The sequence below is a fragment of the Amblyomma maculatum genome, chromosome 3, assembly GCF_055883805.1.
Source record: "Amblyomma maculatum isolate TAMU_Amacu chromosome 3, ASM5588380v1, whole genome shotgun sequence".
In the NCBI taxonomy this organism is placed as follows: domain Eukaryota; kingdom Metazoa; phylum Arthropoda; class Arachnida; order Ixodida; family Ixodidae; genus Amblyomma; species Amblyomma maculatum.
In genome coordinates this window covers 56,464,974-56,483,928 of record NC_139346.1, presented here as the reverse complement: position 1 = coordinate 56,483,928, position 18,955 = coordinate 56,464,974, and the positions used below count along the sequence as shown (strand labels likewise).

General features: G+C 48.5%; 1 protein-coding gene across 1 annotated transcript in view; it reads left to right on the top strand.

The window, feature by feature from the left end:
- Positions 1-1,910: 1,910 nt before the first annotated feature.
- The window catches only part of LOC146194800 (uncharacterized), a 34,250-nt gene continuing 17,205 nt past the window's right edge, over positions 1,911-18,955 (top strand). The window contains exons 1-2 of the mRNA XM_084596641.1: positions 1,911-2,108; positions 4,595-4,695. Of these exons, the coding sequence (XP_084452767.1) occupies positions 1,911-2,108; positions 4,595-4,695 (299 nt within the window). The remainder of the gene's footprint in view (positions 2,109-4,594; positions 4,696-18,955) is intronic.

Here is an 18,955-nt window from a genome sequence, read left to right as displayed (position 1 = left end):
GTCCACAGCAGGTCCGGTCTCCCTGTGCTAGGCCTGCTGTCACAGTGGCGACCTTAAACACAGTTGGCATATTGTTAGGTGTAACTGCTAGAGCGCGCCACCACACGACTACCCCGTGCCAGGGTACGGCCGTCATCCCGAAGCAAAAACCTCCGTCCCCCGGACTTCCGGGAGGAGGGGTACTTGCAGGGAATTACGTATGAATGATGACAGGCTGATTGGTTATGTGGGACCTTGAGATGCGGCGCCTGCCGGAGCCAAACCTCCCATCTGACAACGGGCACGAAGTCTAGCAGACTGAAAAGCGTGGGAACGCTACGGACATGCGTGCTCCGTACGCTGCAGGGGACCGAACCGGCTCGCTTGCGCAATGAAGCCGGTGATAAAATGGGCTGTTCCGTGTGATTGGTGTGTAGCCACAGGTACCCCATTGTAATGAGTCTGCGACATATTTCTGTCCTTGGCTACTTTGCGAAAATCTGTAAATAAACTTCTCAGCAAAGGATATTTTAAAACTAAAAAGGCTCGTTCCTCGGTATTTTTCGGTCGTTGTAGAAATGAAAGGCAGCTTGGTGTTCTTTAGGGCACATTCATACACCCATTCATAAAGCCACACAACGTGGTGGGAGAGAGCATAGAAAATTGGCAAAGTAACAGACGGGCAACGAGTGGCAGGAAAATCATCTCGTTCAAACTCTAACCGTGATATTAAACCTTTGCAATATTTCGATATCGTTTCAAGCATTCTTGATCGACTGACAACATTTCTGAGTTTCCGCAGAAGGGGGAACTTGGCTTCTTAGTTTCCACGAAAAAAATGAGACTTCTCAGAACAAGGCTCTTAGATGGAAAAGCCGGTCTTGCGGAGAGGCTGACAAAGAAATCGGCACAGTTTCACACATAAGTCTCGTCCTTGAACATTTCACATGCTGTTGTGGCTGCCCACGACACAACGCCACTTCGCACATCCGTTTTTCTTCGGCGTAAGCGTTTCTGTATCGCCAAAAGCCGCCTGCCGCCACTCGTTCGCCGCGCGTACACAGGAAGCTAGCGGAACGTCTGCTCTGGTGATGTTCAGAAGTTTCACATTTTGCCGCCACGCGAGAAATGCGGCGCTGCTGTGGAACGCGAAGCTTGACCTTTCGTTCCCTATTGGAGGTTCTCACGCCTATCAATCAAAGAGCGCTAGGATGGGACAACAGAATAGCAGTACAAACGAGCAGTGCGGTTTCCAAACGAAAGCCGAATTTCGTTCATATTTAGCTAATCAGAGCCAAAGCTTAATCACAGAACAGCAGAAAATGTGAAAAATCTTATTTAAAAACAAAAAATCTCATTTGACCTTGTCAGTTTTATGGTTTAACCGGAACTCCAGGCATATTTGGGCGATTTTTGCCCTTTAACACTTTGCATGCATTGCAGTTTCTTCTCTCGAGGACTACAGACCATTTTTCGTCACTGTAACATGTTCAAAAGATCAAGAACAGAAGTCGGAACACAACTGGTGTCCAGAGTTAATTTTTCGCTTGACGCAGCGATGAGATCACCTCTGTTCAGCTCTTTGACCATTAATTTCTTTTTAGTTGGCGTAACTTGAACTGCATTGCGATGAAACTTTTTTCGCTGCCTTTCTGGAGCTGCAGCCATTCATTGAGATGCGTTGTTCATAATTCTGACCTTATCCAATGCCCAGGGGTAATTATTGGTGTCGCAGGCGCTTTATTCCAAGCGAGAAATGAAAAATAAAATTTGAATGCAGTTGACGAACGGGGAAGCCATATCGATCACCAATGATGGTATCTCCCTAAAAAGGCTGGCGATGCACCCGTGACCTCGATCGCGCTCCAATCTCTGCAGAGGAGCGCGCCATCCAGGCGGTGGCGCAGCTGAGTGCGCCCAATGTGCGGCCTATGGTGTCGGTGTCCATGGAGCCAGGCTACCTGGCCTCACTGTCTCGGCGAACCGTGTTAAGCGGCCACGCCGGTCGGCTGGCGCGCAACGTGGGTCGATGGCTGCTGCAGCGGGGCTACATCGGCGTTGACCTCGACCTGTGGACGCCCGTCAGCAAGGACGAAGCGAACGCCTCCTACTACGCCGCCATTGTGTCCGTAAGTGCCCGTGTGTGTGTGTGTGTGTGTGTGTGTGTGTGTGTGTGTGTGTGTGTGTGTGTGTGTGTGTGTGTGTGTGTGTGTGTGTGTGTGTGTGTGTGTGTGTGTGTGTGTGTGTGTGTGTGTGTGTGTGTGTGTGTGTGTGTGTGTGTGTGTGTGTGTGTGTGTGTGTGCACGAGCGAGCGCGGCAGGTTTTGAGATTCACTCTAGAGTTGCACTCGGCGGCACAATGTTTTGTACCGTGGCACGGCATACAGCAGCCGCGTTCCAATGAAGTTGAAATGGCAGGTACCCAAGTCCTTTGCGACGGCAATATTCGGAGCCCTCAACTGCGGCGTCCCTCATAAGTTATAACATAGATTGCTTCGAAAAACTAAACTTTATTAACCGACGAATGAGTTCTTCGAACAAAAAGAGGCACACTTCACGACATCAGAAAACTGCATTGCAAGATGATTTCATTGAGGTTGTTTCCGCTCAAGGCAGATAATGCAAAGATAACTCAATATCAAAGAAGACCGTCGCAGAAAATCTGCACAGATTGTGGCCGTGGTTAAAGTCGGACAGGTCTTTGTGTGCTAAGGATATGCTCCCTGTGGCCGTTTGAGCCCCTTTTTAATCTGTCCAAGGAACTCAACTCAATACTTCGTTTACTTGCTTCGGTCATCGTCCCTCTAATCTACCGTGCTTTGTGAGAATAGAGCGCTCAGGTCTGATCCGGATGAGCCTTGTTTACCGGGCTTAAAAACACAAGCATTCATTATCAGAATCCGCCTGCCAGGACCATCGTATTAGGTTGCCCCTAGGTCAGGCAGGCAGGTCTGTATGGCTTGGTCAAATCGGGACTTTATATGTAGTTAGTAGCATACCCTATCGCGTCATACCCCTAAAGCCAGATCTTGAGTCTGCCCCCAATTTTTGATTGCCGGCGTCACCTTGACTACTGTGTCACGTGAGGGGCGACACAGTTCCTTTCGAACGGTTAAAGCTACGCGCAAGTGCTTCTAGCATGCTCGAGACTGCAGTAGGCATTATAGGCGCCGAATATTGAAAGTGCATTGTAGTCTTGAAATGTAACGTCTATAGTGATAACAGCCGATTGCATACTTAGTCCTACCGCCGATGCCAAGCTATTCTTCTATGTGGGCTCATATTAACCCAATAAACAGTTTAATTCATTTATATCCAGTATCCTACATGTAAGGCTGCACCTTATATGGTATAACTGTGAACATTTATGGTGCAAATTATCGTGTCAACTGGTTTAAGAGACTCTTAAGCCTTTCGTCCGCAAGCATTGCATTCTGTGCGTTTCGTTTCGAGCGTTGCGTAGTTTCAGAAAAAGTCCCTAGTCTTTGCTTGTCGACAAGATTTTTATCAAGCCTTCAAGTCGCACGATTTATGAGAAATAAGATATTGAATTCTATGCAAGCAATCTCAAGCATTACCCCACGAAATAGGTAGCTCGTATGCCTAATTTCCGGCACAATAGGACGGCTCGAAAGTCGGAGTAGGTGAAAATATTCCCACCAATAAAATGATGATTCTAAATCTCAATTGAAATCGACTCAGCTCGCCATCTTCATTGAACCCTTAACGATACGTGCCCATCGAGCAGCTGCACAAAAGCTATTTCCCACCAATCACGTACAGAGCGCTTTCTGAGACGTACCAGCTCTGCTACAGAGATAGCTGAAAACAACGAGGCCTACCCTCTTCTTTCTACACGGACGTCCCCCGGATCGTCATTGACAAACTAAAAAAGGCAGTAAGAATATTATTTGGTACGTTATGACTAATCCGCTATGGTACTGTTTCGTATGATACGGTATAGTCTGGTATGGTATGGTATGGTATGGTATGGTATGGTATGGTATGGTATGGTATGGTATGGTATGGTATGGTATGGTATGGTATGGTATGGTATGGCATGGTATGGTTTAATGTAGTAGGATATGACTGGCCCAATATACTATAGCTGGTCTTGTATGTTATTATTGGTTTCGTATGGTATCATGTGGCATTATATGCATTCGTATGCTGTCGTATGGTACGCTATGCGGGGCTCAATATCCGAAAGTGGCACATATGGGCTACGAGGAAGTCTCTAGTCATGTCGACCGCCAGTGATCATTAGGCACACTCCCATCGCAGAGTATACGTGCCCTTTTCGATTCACCTCCATTTAGACGCGGTCACGACGGCCATGATTGCACTCCCGTCTTCAGATTCGGCAGTCCAGAGCACGAGCTACTGAACCACCGTTGCGGAGCGTTATACAATTTTTGCTTATTTTTGTTCACTGAGTTATTTTTCTTTCATTTCTACAACATTGCGGCAGTACTCAGCTCATGTAGTGGTTCCTGATTTATAAATTGAGTGATTCGTTGTCCCATATTATTTGTTCATTGAATTCTTAATTTATTATTTCTGTGGTCAAAATATACCGAAATAGACGGCAGCACTTCCACCCTTCTCACGTGCAGGCGATGAAAAGGACGCTGGACACCGGTCGCCTGCTGCTCAGCACCAACGTGTACCCGATGCCGGGCCTCATGGAAGACATGCAACTCGCCAGGCTCAGGAGGTGAGCTCCGAAATGCAGCTCCTATCCTTTGTCCGCCGGTCCCGTACGCAGATCAATTTATACCAAAAAGTGACCGCTAGGACGATTCTGCGTTTTCAAAACGCAAGCAGCAGACGACCGCTTACTTCGCACAAGACGACCTGGTCGCTTCTGGGAAAGAGAGCAATGGTTAGCCTTGACCGCCTAGTAAAGAGCAGAGACATTAGTCTGCCAACCAAGATCCGTATAACTCGTGCTATGGTCTTTCCAGTTGTGATGTACGGATGCGAGAGTTGGACTGTGAAAAAGGCTGACCGCCGAAGAATTGACGCGTTTGAATTGTGGTGCTGGCGAAGACTCTTGAGAGTTCCTTGGACTGCCAGAAGATCAAATCAGTCGATATTGTCGACCGTAAACCCTGACTGCTCATTGGAGGGTCAAATTATAAAGTTGAAGCTCAGCTACATTGGTCATCTGATGAGAAGAGAGGAGTCGCTGGAGAAAGATTTGATGTTGGGAAAGGTTGAGGGTCGCCGGAGAAGGGGTAGGCAGCGAACGCGATGGTTAGATGGCATCCTCGAGGCACTGCAGATGAAGTTATGTGATGTTAGGAAGATAGTGAGAGACCGGAAAGCGTGGAGTGACATGGTCCATAGGGTCACGAAGAGTCGGACACGACTGAACGACTGAACTGAACTGAACTGAACTGATCATATTTGCAACTAAACGAAATACTCTTTATTCCTGGCCTCCCCGAGTACAGAATCAACACCAACTATATATACGAACGTTCATTTGCATCCTGTATATTTTACGACCTTCGTAAACGCAGTCGAGCGCGCTTACCACTGCACAACCGCGGCGGGGCAACCATTTCATTCTTCTATTGTCCTTGTAGAGAAACTGCACTTCTAAGTGGTAATTTTTGAAAATATTGGAGTCACGAATTTTTCTTGCTATGCTTCGTTTCTCCTGTACTAATCAATCTACGACAGACTGTAGTAGTAGGTACGAAGTGTCTTATAAAAATGTATTTATGAAGTACGAAACTCGCTACAAAAGCATTTAACTCAGTAGAGACCTCGACGGTCATGCAGGCATTGCGAAGTCAGGTTGCAGACGAGCCGTGTGCAAAAGCACTGGAAAACATATTAGCGGCTACCCAGCAAAAATTGTTCTGCATAAAGAAAATGACAAAATTCCGATAACGGCTTATCTTACTGAGCGTTATCAGTGACTGAGTATATTTTGCGGACATTAAAGTAGTCGGCGCATATTCCTTTTGTAATTACCACAAGAACAAAAAAAGGTGAGGACAGGACGGGTGCTAATCACTATAATAAATTATTTGCCGCAGAAATGAGACGTATTTTCTAATGAAAGCTGGGCTCGTATATTTGCATCAATTTTATCTGAGCGTAAAATAACTCGGAGTGCTATTCAGCGGCCAGTTACTTCGAAGCTTTGCGTCTGCGGGCGAAAACGGAGCTCAGCAGGTGGTCCTTCTGGGTTTTGTTTTGTTTTTTCTGACCACATTTTTTTTTTTTTGCTCGCTGCTTTCTACGAGGCGTTCTTTCTCAGCGCGATTTAATATAATGATCTCGAACACGAGTTAATACATTCCTGTGGTACACGGCGAAGAATTTCCACCAGATGAAGGTCACCACAACTTTCAGAAAAGCAATCTACCCGAAAGAAGAAAAATTGCATAATGTTGATAGTCGCTTCCCGTATTGAGCAGCAACGTCTTTTAGTTGACCACTTGAACATATTGCCGCATTTTTTTTTTATTTTTGATCTCAGGAAGAAAGTGTCAGTGCAAAGCGTAGCTTCGATTTTTGAAGGGAATAAGCTGTATTCGAGAACAAGAAAATGAATATGAAAACTGCATTTGCCTTCGTGAAAAGAATATTTCATTGGAACTGAGAAAAACTTCGTCGTGTTACTTCTTTTGGCAAAAGTGCTTTTCCTGCATTCTTGTTGCTGACTTTTTTTCGAGCAACAAGAGCCGCATTTAACTGGAGAAGATAGGATTCAAAAATCTTTCCGCCCATGCATTCAATGCCCGGATGTTCTTGTCGGTACGAGTACGGAACAGTAACCACAGTTTACAAGTGAAAGGGGGTGTATTCGTGCCTCTGCGAATCGTGGCTGAAAATGAAACATGTCGACGCACGGGATGTTCGTTCTTACTCGCAAAACGCACCGGCGGTGTCAACACATATCTCTAGCTAATGGGCTTTTTCTAGCATTTAAAAACCGAGTTTTCCGTGAAAGTCGGCTCTCTGGGGTTTAAAACCAGTACCATATATACGGACAAGTTGTCCTGAAAGTGCCTTTTCAGGCAACACTTCTAAGACCAGTGATTTTTTTTATATTCTTTCTTGTTCCTTTTTTCCTTTATCGTTGGAACTCATTTCTGGACAAGGTTTTGACAAACGTTCTTTCTTCTAAGAGCATTACGATTGAGCGCCGAATCAGTTGGCTGTATAAGAAATGCGGAGGGCCGGTTTTTTTTTAATACCTAATGGGACACCGAAAGCGGACACATCAACTGCAGCGGCGCCTTATCAAACACCGCGTAGTATGCTTTTGGGAAACAGCTTAGTGCGGAACAAGCTTCTCCTTCAAGAGGAGAACGCAATTTGCGACGCCCACCTTTAGTCTAATCGCGTCATTCAGTCGTCGCTACCGGTAGGTAACGCACCTCTCTCGTAATCCGAGTGCCCTGGATTCGATTGCTATTCCTATCTACATTGGTTCAATCTTTCTTTCAGCTTAATGTCCTTCCTTCGGTTGCATGAAGCTCACGGAAGAATTTGACTTTAATTCGACGATCTGTTACCTGTTGATGAATACTATTGTTTCATCGAGATTTTTGCGCACGGCCAACGAGCCGAAGACAACGACAGGTTTTGTTTTGTTTTCTAGGCATGGTGTACGACGCTGTTGAATTAACACGCGTCGTCTGCATCAAATTTGTTCAATCGCTCCTCAAAGAGCGTGATCTGCGCATGCTTTACTGATGCATTTTCAAGCCCCAGGCATTGTTACTGTGGTGTGGTAGACGTAGCCGGTATAACAAGCAAAACTATTTATACATCCGGTAATGGCGCCCGTTTTCGCTCTGCTTGCCGCGGTTGCCCATGCCGGGGTCTCCCCGCGGTCCGCCTGGTTAGCTTTCCGCTTGGGGCGCTGTCGTAAGTGGCGCCCACAACACCCCCCTTTCTTGAAAAGTTTGATCTCAGAGGTCCAGGCGTTCTGGCCGCTTACAAACACGTCCACTTCTTGTGGTGTTCGTGTACTGCAACGGTTGCAGGTGTCTTGCTGTACGTCTTGCTTGTCCTCTGTCGGTTTGTACAACGTAGGACCTTGGTTCTGACGTTGGCTGTGTTACCACGCCGTGTGATGCAGCTCCAGCGAGGATGCGCACCGCTGTGCCTGGTGGTAAGCGCTCTCGGCTCCGTACCTTGTGCCGGGTGTCGTATGATCGTTTTGCACGAGCTCTGTAGGCTTCATTATGTCTGAATTTGCTGTCGTCCCACTTCAGGGCTAGCAGCTTCGAAGTGGTTGGTACTGTGGTGTTCAGACGACGACCCATTAAGAGTTCTCCTGGTGAAAACCCTTCCACGCTGGGTGTGGCCCTGTAGGCAAGCAGCGCTTCGTGTATAATGGAATACTTTCTCAAAAGCTGCTTTGCTGTCTGCACAGCCCTCTCAGCCATACCGTTGCTCTGCGGGTGGTAAGGGCTTGAGGTTGTGTGTGAGGCTCCCCAGTGATGCACTAGTTCTTTGAACTCTGTGGAAGTGAACTGCGGCCCGTTGTCTGTGCGTATTGTCCGTGGAACACCGTACCGTGTGAACATTGGCTCCAAGACTAGGGCTATGTTTTTTGTAGCTGTCCTCGGCAGCTGTTCTAGCTCGAAAAACTGGCAGTAGTAGTCTACTACTACAACATACTCTTTCCCCACAAGCGTGAAGAGATCCATGCCAACTGTTTCCCAAGGGTGTGTTGGCAATGGGGTTTGAAGCAGGGGTTCTGTTTCTGGCTTTCTGTGCATTCTGCAAATTGGACACTTTTCCACGTACTCTTCAATGTACTTGCCTATGCCTGGCCACCATACGCATTCTCTTGCCCTCGCTTGGCTCCTCGTTGTGTCCAAGTGGCCTGCATGGAGTTTTTCCAGAACCTCTACTCTGATGTCTGGCGGGATGATTATTCTGTCGCCTTTGAATAGCAGACCATCTACGAGCGAAATCTCACTAGCCACCTCGACGTACCTTTTCAGGTCAGGTGACAGCCCATGCACAGTTGGCCATGATGTAGTGCAGAAGGTAGCCACCCTGGAAAGTGTTTCGTCTGACTGGATGCTTGCCCTGATTCTGTCCAGCATTTCGTTTGAAGCAGGGAGCTTTTCTAGTGCTAATTCTTCAAACTCGCGCACTGCACTCTCGAGAGTTCTTTCTTTGTCAGCTGGTTTCCCAGATGGCTTCCGGGACAGAAGGTCGGCTGTGTACAGCTTTTTGCCGGGAGTGTGGGACATGGTGTAGTCGTACTCCAAAAGGCGCATCCTGAAACGTTGAAGGCGAGGACTCAGCTCGTCAAGTCGTTTAATCGTCAGCAGCGGTATTAACAGCTTGTGGTCCGTTTTCCACGTGAAAGCTTGATCCCAGCAGGTATTTGCGGAAATGTTCGCAAGCCCATGTGATTGTCAGTGCCTCCTTTTCGATTTGGGCATATCTTTGTTCTGTATCCGTAAGGGAGCGTGATGCATATGCCACAGGTAGGAGCTTTTCATGAGACTGCTGTAGACGTACAGCCCCAAGACCGTATGAGGAAGCATCCACAGACACTGTGTGAGGCGACTGAGCATCGTAGTGAGTAATAATCGGCGTCCTGCTTAAAGCTTGCTTGTGTTTGTCAAAACTCTGCTGCTGAGCTGGGCCCCAGTGCCAGTCGGTGTCTTGGTGGAGCAAGTCTCTGAGAGGCTTCGTAAAGTCTGCTAGCTCTGGAAAAAATTTCGCTAGGTGGTTTGCAGAGCCCAACAAAGACCTGACTTCTGACACATCACATGGTGGGTCGAGCTGGACTACGGCCCTGACTTTTTCCGGGTCGGCGCTGACTCCTTTTGAGTTTACGACGTGTCCTAAGAATGTTACTTCTGTTTGTCGAAAGGAGCAGTTGTCGATGTTGAGGGTAACACCTGCATCTTCCAGCTTCCTCAGCACCAGCAGTAGGTTGGTGTCGTGTTCCTCAGTTGTCTTCCCTGAGACAATGATGCCATCTTGTAGACAACTCACACCATCTAGTCCTTCGAGCACACGGAGCATTTCTCGTCGGTAGACCTCTGGCGCTGTGGAGATTCCAGAGGAGGGCTTCAGGAACTGGAACCTGCCAACTGGTGTGATGAAGGTTGTGTATTCGCGAGAGTCATTGGACAGTGGCACCTGCCAGTACCCTGCTTGTGCATCTAGGCGGCTGAAAACTGTTGCACTTGCTAATTTTGCAAGACACTCGTCCACCGTAGGCATGAGCACATGTTCGCGTATTATTTGTTGGTTGAGTTCACCATAGTCCACGCAGATGCGCAGCTCATTGTTCTTTTTTCGTGCGACAACCATTGGAAAACACCACTCTGTTGCTCGCTCGATCTTCTGGATGCCTCCCAAGTCTTCCATCCTTTCTAGTTCTTTCTTCACAAGTGGAAGCAGTGGAAGAGGCACGCGCCTAGGATAACTGACTGCGTATGGCTCAGCATCCTTTTTGACTTTGATGCGGTACTCAGTCTTCATGACTTCAAGCCCAGACGTTAGCTTTGGGTATGACGCCAAGAAGTTGGGGACGTCAGTGCATTGTGCGAGGGTTTCTTCTAGCTCAAGAGGGCGTTGTAGAATCCCAAGTGATTCTATAGCTGGTCGACTGAGTAGCGGTTCTTTTAATCCTTTGATGATGAAGACTGCTTCTTGGACTTCAGTGTTGCGCCAGGTGACTGTTGCATCGATGTAGCCAACAGTAGCTATCGCTGTCTGACCTGGGCCTATCAACAGCTGTTGCGTTGACTTGATGGGTGCCATGACGGTTTTGTCGTACTGGTCGAGTGCGATTGCAGTCACATCCTCGCCGTTGTCAACCTTGAAGGTAAAAGGCAAGTTGTTCACGGTAGCAGTAATCCTCCACGGCGTGTTCACTCCCATTTTGATTTCGCCTAGATATAGCTCTCCGAGATCTATTGGTCGTTGTCGGATACTCGAGGTCTCGTCCTTCGGCTTAGACATTCAGACGCGGGCGTAGTGGCCTTTTTTCCCTCACTGATTGCACGTCTTGTCTATCGAGGGACGCTGTGTCTTCGTGTGGTCACGCACACCACCACACCACTTGCAGCGTTCGTCTCCCGTCTTGTGTGTACGTTGAGGGCGCGACTTAAAAGGCACCTTCGCTTCGTTCCGGCGAGTTTTGACGTTTGTCTGGCCGCGAACTTCTCCCATGTCGAGAGCTGGCTGTTCGATGGAACGAATTTCCTTGTGTTGAAGTTTCACGCTCTGAATTGCGGGCAGCTGTGATTGCTTTTTCGAGAGTGAGTTCTGCGTAACGCTGCAGGCTCTCGCTGAGTTTTACGTCTCGCAAGCCGACCACGAGCCTGTCCCGAATCAGTTCGTCTTTGAGAGTTCCGTAATCGCATCTTTCGGCCATCTTGAACAGTTCAGTCGCAAATGCGTCGGCGTTTTCACGCTGCTCTTGTTTCCGAGAGTTAAATCGCGCTCTCTCATAGATGACATTCTTTCGAGGTAGGAAATGCTTTTCAAAAGCACTCACCACGGCGGAGTAGGATGCCATCTGTTCGTCTGTCAGTTTCAAAGCAGCGAGCACGTCCTCCGCTTTTTCGCCCATGGCGTAGAGTAATGTGTTGATTTGTGTCGTCTCGTCCTGTCCTGTCAGACCGGAGATGAGTCGGTAGCGTTCCCACCTGCGGTGCCACCGTGTCCAACTTTCAGGCTTGCTGAAATCGAGCTTTGTCGGCAGTTCCACGGCGAGCGGGTTGAACGTCATTCTCGGAGCGCCGCTCGCGCGCTCGTCGTTCGCTCCGCGAGTGTCTGGCATGACACTGCGGCCGCTTTTGTTGGGCTCGCTGTCCTTCTGGGTGTCACGCTGCGTTGGTTATCCCGCCACTGCCACCATGTGGTAGACGTAGCCGGTATAACAAGCAAAACTGTTTATTTATACATCCGGTAATGCGCCCGTTTTCGCTCTGCTTGGCGTGGTCGCCCATGCCGGGGTCTCCCCGCGGTCCGCCTGGTTAGCTTGCCGCTTGAGGCGCTGTCGTCAGTGGCGCCCACAACAGGTACCAGCATCGCTTTGGGGATCACTATCATCACAAGCACTCATCTATTCGTTTTTGTCTCTTTTTTAAACGTCCAGATTATGCATATTATGAAAAACATACAGACGGTTTAACGCAGGTAATAACGAAATATCGTGCAGCAGCAGAACGTTTTGGTGTGATTTTGTTTGTTGTGACATATCAGGCGCTTTTTTGTGGAGTTAATGAGGCGCGGTCATGCCACTTATTGCGTGTCCTTGACAGAGATAATCTTCTTAATGTTTTTATTCGCGATGACGTTGGGTACGAATCACAATTTGCATGCAAACACAATATCGTGGTCAGTGAAGCAGCCTGTAGTGGCCTTAACCTCCACCGCACGAACATCATTTTGAAATACAAAATCTCTGCAAATATTCCATTGCCCTTCTTGTCGATTTCCTCCTGACGTTTCTCAAGTACCTAAATACTGCCTCTGCGCGTCCGCACGTTTCACTCTCTCAGCCGAGACATCGACCTCTGTTCATTTCTACTGCGCTGTCGTCTTGCCCGTTGTTCCCGTCATCGACAGACAAGCAGGACGGGCCCCTAGTTGCCTTCCATGATAAGCCGAGAAGCAGCGCTATGACAGAAAAGTAGCCAAGTGCGCCTATCAGTGAAAGCAAAACAGGGCGACCTCCCATCTGCCCCCAGCGCCAGCTTTGGAGCAGCTGCCTCATCGCTTTTCTTCTGAACCGGTTTCGCCCCCATGTCGAGCATTACCCCACTACCTTTCTTCTCCCTTAGTACGCTTAGCAGCTTCTCCTCTGGTCCCTGCACCACGCAGTATGTTTTGCTCACCAGACCGCAAGCACATGCATGCTCTGCGTCACGGAGCTATGTCCCTCCTTCTTCTGTTCCTCTCACCTACCCGCACTTGGAAAAGTCAAATGTCAAATCGGCTTAAAGGTCGTATTTTCGGGAGAATGCGAGCAGTAGTGCAGCAGCACTAACAGAACCGAACGCGGTTTGAGGGCGAACCTCAGTTGGCAAGACAACTTTTGGGTAAGGCTACTTGCCAAGAGCCCTATTCTCTACAATTCGCCATTTTGTTCATATTGCGACATACGCAGGACGTGTTCAGCAGGGCGGTGTCAGATTACTTAAGCACACAATCCGGTTGCGCATTCTCACAATACAGAAAAAAAGCGACAGGAATGAGAACAGCAGTACCAACCTGGCAAGGGTACCACGGCACAGAAGTCTTGGAAAGCAGGCAACTCATAAAAGAGTTGTGAAATGGTTCGTACGATTAATAAGGTCATAAAAACAATCACGCAGAATGAACAGAGAAAAAATAATGTATGGGTATAGAAACATCAGACGCTATTCGGTCAGTAACAGTAAAACATTCAAAATATTATTCACGCACATCAGTTCAGAACCCGCGTATATCGGAAGGCTAACAACAAATGGCAACCAACCCTTCACCGCGAAGCATCCCTCATCTGAGCAACGGCCAGAACAAGTCCGACTTTTAAAAGGCATGGCTTGGTGGTTTGTCACTGCCTCTCGCCGCCAAGTTCCTTGCAAAGCCACCACACCATAAAGTTCCTCATGTTGTTGCACTCACGAACTGAGTAAACAGAGAATTCGAGAGAATCGCGGTGCCCTCTAAAATACCTCGCCTCGCGCAGCTAGACCGCGTAAGAGGGAGCCGTCGAGCTAGCAGACCGTCGGGGCTGCACTTTGCAACAACCGAGCGGATCGATGATTTCTCTATGAGAGCGAAGTGTTTCTAACGGTGCCCTCTTACGGCTGTAAAACAAGACGTCTCAGCTTACTTCACCACCCAGAGTAATTGTCTGCAAAACTTAGTGAGGCTATTATATTCCACGTCAAATTCGGAGTTTTTACGCGCTCACCTCGATGTGGTTCCAAAAGTGGCGCCGAAATTCTGCCAATTACGGTAATGGCGGCACATGCTTACATCATGAAATATCATTTTACATCACTGTGATGTGTACGCATGACGTATTTCCCGCTACACAAGACTTCGGGAAGAGCCCCTTGACAGTGAGCAATATGCGTTTCACCCCATTTGTAATAGAAACACAAGCGCTTTTCTCTTTATTATCTATACTTTCTTTGCCCTTCACAGTTACTTGTATGGCCACACCACTGATGGCCACACCACTGTCCATCTTCTGGCGCCACCAAGTGGCCGAGCCATGTCTTGGCACGTGGCTGAGAATCGTCCTCGTCTCTCGAGCTTCGTTTCATCAAAAAGGGCCAGCTCGGTATTTCTGCTGCTTGCTACGTGTGTTCGTGAGATTTGGTGGATTGTGCTGGATACGATCCCAAGTACATTGCCCCCGAAGAGGTCAGTGACGCTGCTCATCGACGCGCGGCGCCACTCCCGTCCATAAATCGAGCCGTCGCCTCCGAAATCTATAACCTGAATTTGAACACTGGTCACATCGCTGCGAGCAATGACATTCATGACGGGCAGCCAGACAACTCAGCATTCCAGCAACGCCCCACCGTTCGTCCTTCTCGCACCTCGATCACCGCCATCATTTCATGGTGACCGGTTCGAGAATGTGAAGACTGGTTGGCCAGTTTTATCCTTGTGGCCGCATTCAGCCAATGGGACGATGAGCGGAAGCTAATGAATGTGTACTTCGCATTGCAAGACTCGGCCAAGACGTGGTTTGAGAACCACTAGGCGTCCTTTGTCAACTCGGAATCCTTTCGTAGTGAGTTCCTTACAACAATCAGCTCGATTGCGCGCAAAGAAAACGCAGAGATTGCAATTCGTTCGAGGTCTCAACTGTCAAATGAGAGCGTGGTCATGTTTGTCGAGGACATGACGCGACTTTTCAATCGGGCTGGCCTTACCATGCCCGAGGCAACGAAAGTACGGAACCTCATGCATGGGGTAAAGGAACAGTTGTTTGCTGGCCTCATTCGCGACCCTCCAAGAACTGTCGTAGATTTCTCGAGAAAAGCTGCCAGCATGGAACGTTCACTGCAGGAACGGAGTACCCAATATGGCCGTCAGGCAAACGTAGCGGCCACTCCCTACCACGCGTCCGTGCCAGTAGCCAGGGACGTGGCATTGCGGGAGCTTGTGAAGAGTATTGTCCGCGAAGAGTTGCAGAACCTCCACTTGGATGCTTCACCTGCAATGAATTATTCTGCCAAGGACGTCATTCGTGATGAAATCCGGTGAGCGGTGCAGCCACCCCCAGCACCACAACCAGAGCCATGCATTATGACTTATAGTGATGTCCTACGTCGACCTGCCCCCGAGCCACATCGGTTCCGCCCCGTTGCCGGACCTCCGCCTCGCTGCCTGCGCCCCGTCGAGCAGCAACAAGATCTGCGCCCCGCCGAGCCGCCGCAAGACCAGCGTCCCGCTATCATCAAGGCGCATTTTTGGCGCATGCCGAACAGACGGCCGCTGTTATTATTGCGGCGAGCCTGGCCACATTCTTCGCAATTGCCCATACCGGAGAATAAGTTTAAGAGGATTTCCACCAAACGCGCCTCGAACCCGCTATGGCGAAAGACCACAAGAGATTGAGGAATACCTACTAACAAGATGCACCCGACGTCACCGCAACGGCAGTCGCGATCGTCATCCCCGAGGCGTTTAGCTTCACTCCGCCTCTGGTTCATTCAGAGGCACGTCCCCTCGCCAGGAAAACTAAACACGGCGACCTCCGGGGGTGAGGCCGCCGCTATGTCTCAGATTAAACAGCCTCCACCCGATGATTTGAGCGACGGCCCGAGCGGCAACTACCGGATCCGACGAACTTACCGACGCGCTTCGAACGCATTGTTTCCGGGGACATTTTTGTAAGCGCCGACAGTTGTAATGTGACCGCACTCGCGGATACCTGCGCCGAATTTTCCGTCATGAGCAGCCAGCTAGCCACCTGCACTCCGTAAGGTTCTGGCGCATTGGTCTGGGCCAATGATGCGCACCTGTGGTGCCCATGTGATGAAGCCGATTGGCGTGTGCACTTGCCGCAAAGAGATCTGCGGTTTTCATTTCACTGGAACATTTGCCGTATTATAAGAGCGCTGCAAAGGTCTGATTCTAGGCATGGATTTTCTTCAAAAGTATGGTGCTGCGATAGACCTTCAGGAGCAGCTCATGGTATGGCTTTTGAAACGTCATTACGTTTTTATTAAACTTTTGCTTGGTCAGTGGCCCTATAATTTTTTTATGACAAACTTCACGTGTGAATCCCAACATTTGACGGCGAACATGACGGTCGCTTATTTTGAAGAACCTGGAGAATGAACAGGTCAGTACGCTTTATCCAACACGTCAGACCTCGACAATGCGACGTCTACAGCCATTCAGACTGATGTGAACCCGCACCTCTTGCCCAGTTAGAAACGCTGCATAGAGAATCTTGTCAACTTGTTCCGTGATTGTTTTTTATCAACCTCTAAAGTCCGACAGACGCCAATAACGAAGCTTCGAATTATATTTGCCGACGACCAACGTCCACTATGTCAGCGTCCTTACCGGATGTCTTCAAAAGAACGTGACGCCATCCGTCGACAAGTAACAGAAATGCTCCAGGACGACGTTATCCAACCGTCGACAAGCCCCTGGGCTTTGCCTGCTGTCCTCGTCGCGAAGAAGGATGGAACTTTGAGGTTCTGCGTGGATTACAGACGCCTCAACACTGTCACAAAAAAGGATGTGTACCCCTTGCCGCGCATAGACGACTCCCTCGATCGCCTTCGCCATGCCACTTACTTTTCGTCCCTTGACCTCCGCAGTGGTTATTGGCAAATAGAAATTGACGAGCAAGACCGTGAGAAGACCGCTTCTATTTCGCCGGGTGGTTTTTATGAGTTTAAAGTGCTCCAGTTTGGACTGTGTTCAGCCCCTGCCACATTTCAACGAATGATGGACACCGTACTATTTGGCCTGAAGTGGCAGTCATGCCTCGTATATCTCGACGCGTTGTGATTTTCTCGGACACGTTTGACGAGCACCTGAAACGTTTGCGCTTTGTTTTCGAGGCCATCCGATCCGCTGGTCTCTCTCTAAAACCCGAAAAATGCCACTTTGCTTTTATTGGGCTGAAAATTCTAGGCCACATTGTCACTGCTCGAGGTGCTAGCTCTGACCCAGAAAAGACGGCCGCTGTCGCTTCATTCCCAAAGCCAGCGCATAAACGAAGCTTGCATCGATTCTCGGCCTCTGGGAGTGCTATCGTCGCTTTGTTCATAATGTTTCCAAGATCGCTGAGCCTCTAACCCGCCCGACAAAAGACGCCAAGCCGTTGTTCTGGGGCCCCGACCAAGAAAAAACCTTCACGGAACTCAAGTCCCGTCTCAAATGTACGCCTATACTTGGCCACTTTGACGAAGAGGCCGACACGGAACTGCACACAGATGCCAGTAACGTTGGCCTCGGTGCGGTCCTTGTTCAGTGGACGGTAGAGAACGCGTCATTGCTTACGCCAGTCGCACTTTCTCCCGTTCTGAAGCTAATTATTCAACTACGGAAAAGGAGTGCCTCGCTGTTGTGTGGGCAGTCATGAAATTTCGTCCGTACTAATAGGGTCGTCCGTTTTGTTTCGTGAGCGACCGTCACTCGCTGTGTTGGTTGGCAAACCAGAAAGATTCATCGGGTCGGCTTGCTCGAAGGAGCCTTCGGTTGCTAGAACTTAACGTTACCATCATTCACAAGTCCAGCAAGAAACACAGTGATGCTGACTGTCTGCATGGCCTCCGAGATCACCCCCGCGCGCACGTATCGGCCGGAGAGAGCGTAAGTTGGAAAAGGGCGCGGCGCTCGCCACCTATGCATCAAGTGTTCCGCCACCGCTTGGCGCAAACTATAAAACACGAGTTTCCTCAGCTTGCGTTCGTACCACAGTCCATCTGCCAGCCTTAAAATGCCCCGGGCAAGACGGCAGCCAACAATTTCGCTATCGTTAAAGTACTAATAATATAAGGCCCACATGCTCAAAGTTAGGCAGCGACTACCCGAAGCTGCATGCCTGCCCGAAGGATGCATGCGTGCTCTGGCGCTCTCTGCTGCGGTTCCGCGTCTTTTTTTTTTAATCAGTGAGTATATACACGCCGTACATTTGCAGGTTCATTAACTCGCTAAATACAGTATTTACGAGTGCGGCGACTTACATAAACATCCATCGCACGAATGCAATTCTCTAAATGGTTCCTCAACAGCCACATGATTATTCCTTACTTAGATGCATATCACGATAGCTATTTTTTTTCTCGCACGATTTTAAAGCAGCCTTGGAAGATCGTAAGCACGCAAGTTTGATACATTCATTACGGAAAATAATTTACATGTGTTTTTATAATATGCCTCATGGCAAGCTTGCGTAATAAAAAAAAAGTTCGATAAAGGTGAAGGGTAATCGGGGGACGTTCAGGCACCTCTGCCGTCATATGAGTATATGCGAGGATTTCGGAAGTGATCCCGATAAAAACGGGTCAGCTTATACGATCGAGAGTGAGGAGAAGCTAATACCTCGTTTGTAAACTACGCGGCTAGCCATAGCATAAATGTGCGATATTATCACGCGAGTTTCAGCTTATTTCTTGTTTTCACTTGTTTGCATATGCTACAGACTGGGTGCAGTGCTTTTATTTTTTATTTTTACTCCTATGCCTATACACGCAGAGGGCCAAGCCCAGCAAATGAGTTAATTCAAACGAATTATGATTAGTCTATAAAATGGCACTATCATACACGCCTGCCACACTAGTTAGCAATTTTTCATTAACTTTCAATGATATGCGAAACTTATTAGAACATTTTTGGCTCTAAACCTCCGCCGGTTGTAATGATACTAACCACTTTCTGAACAAAATTACGAGGCAAACACTGTGAGCAATTTAAAAAAGACGTACATGTTTCTTTATTTACAAAACTCATGAGGTGGACAAAGAAAAAACAATATCGTCAAGCACAAT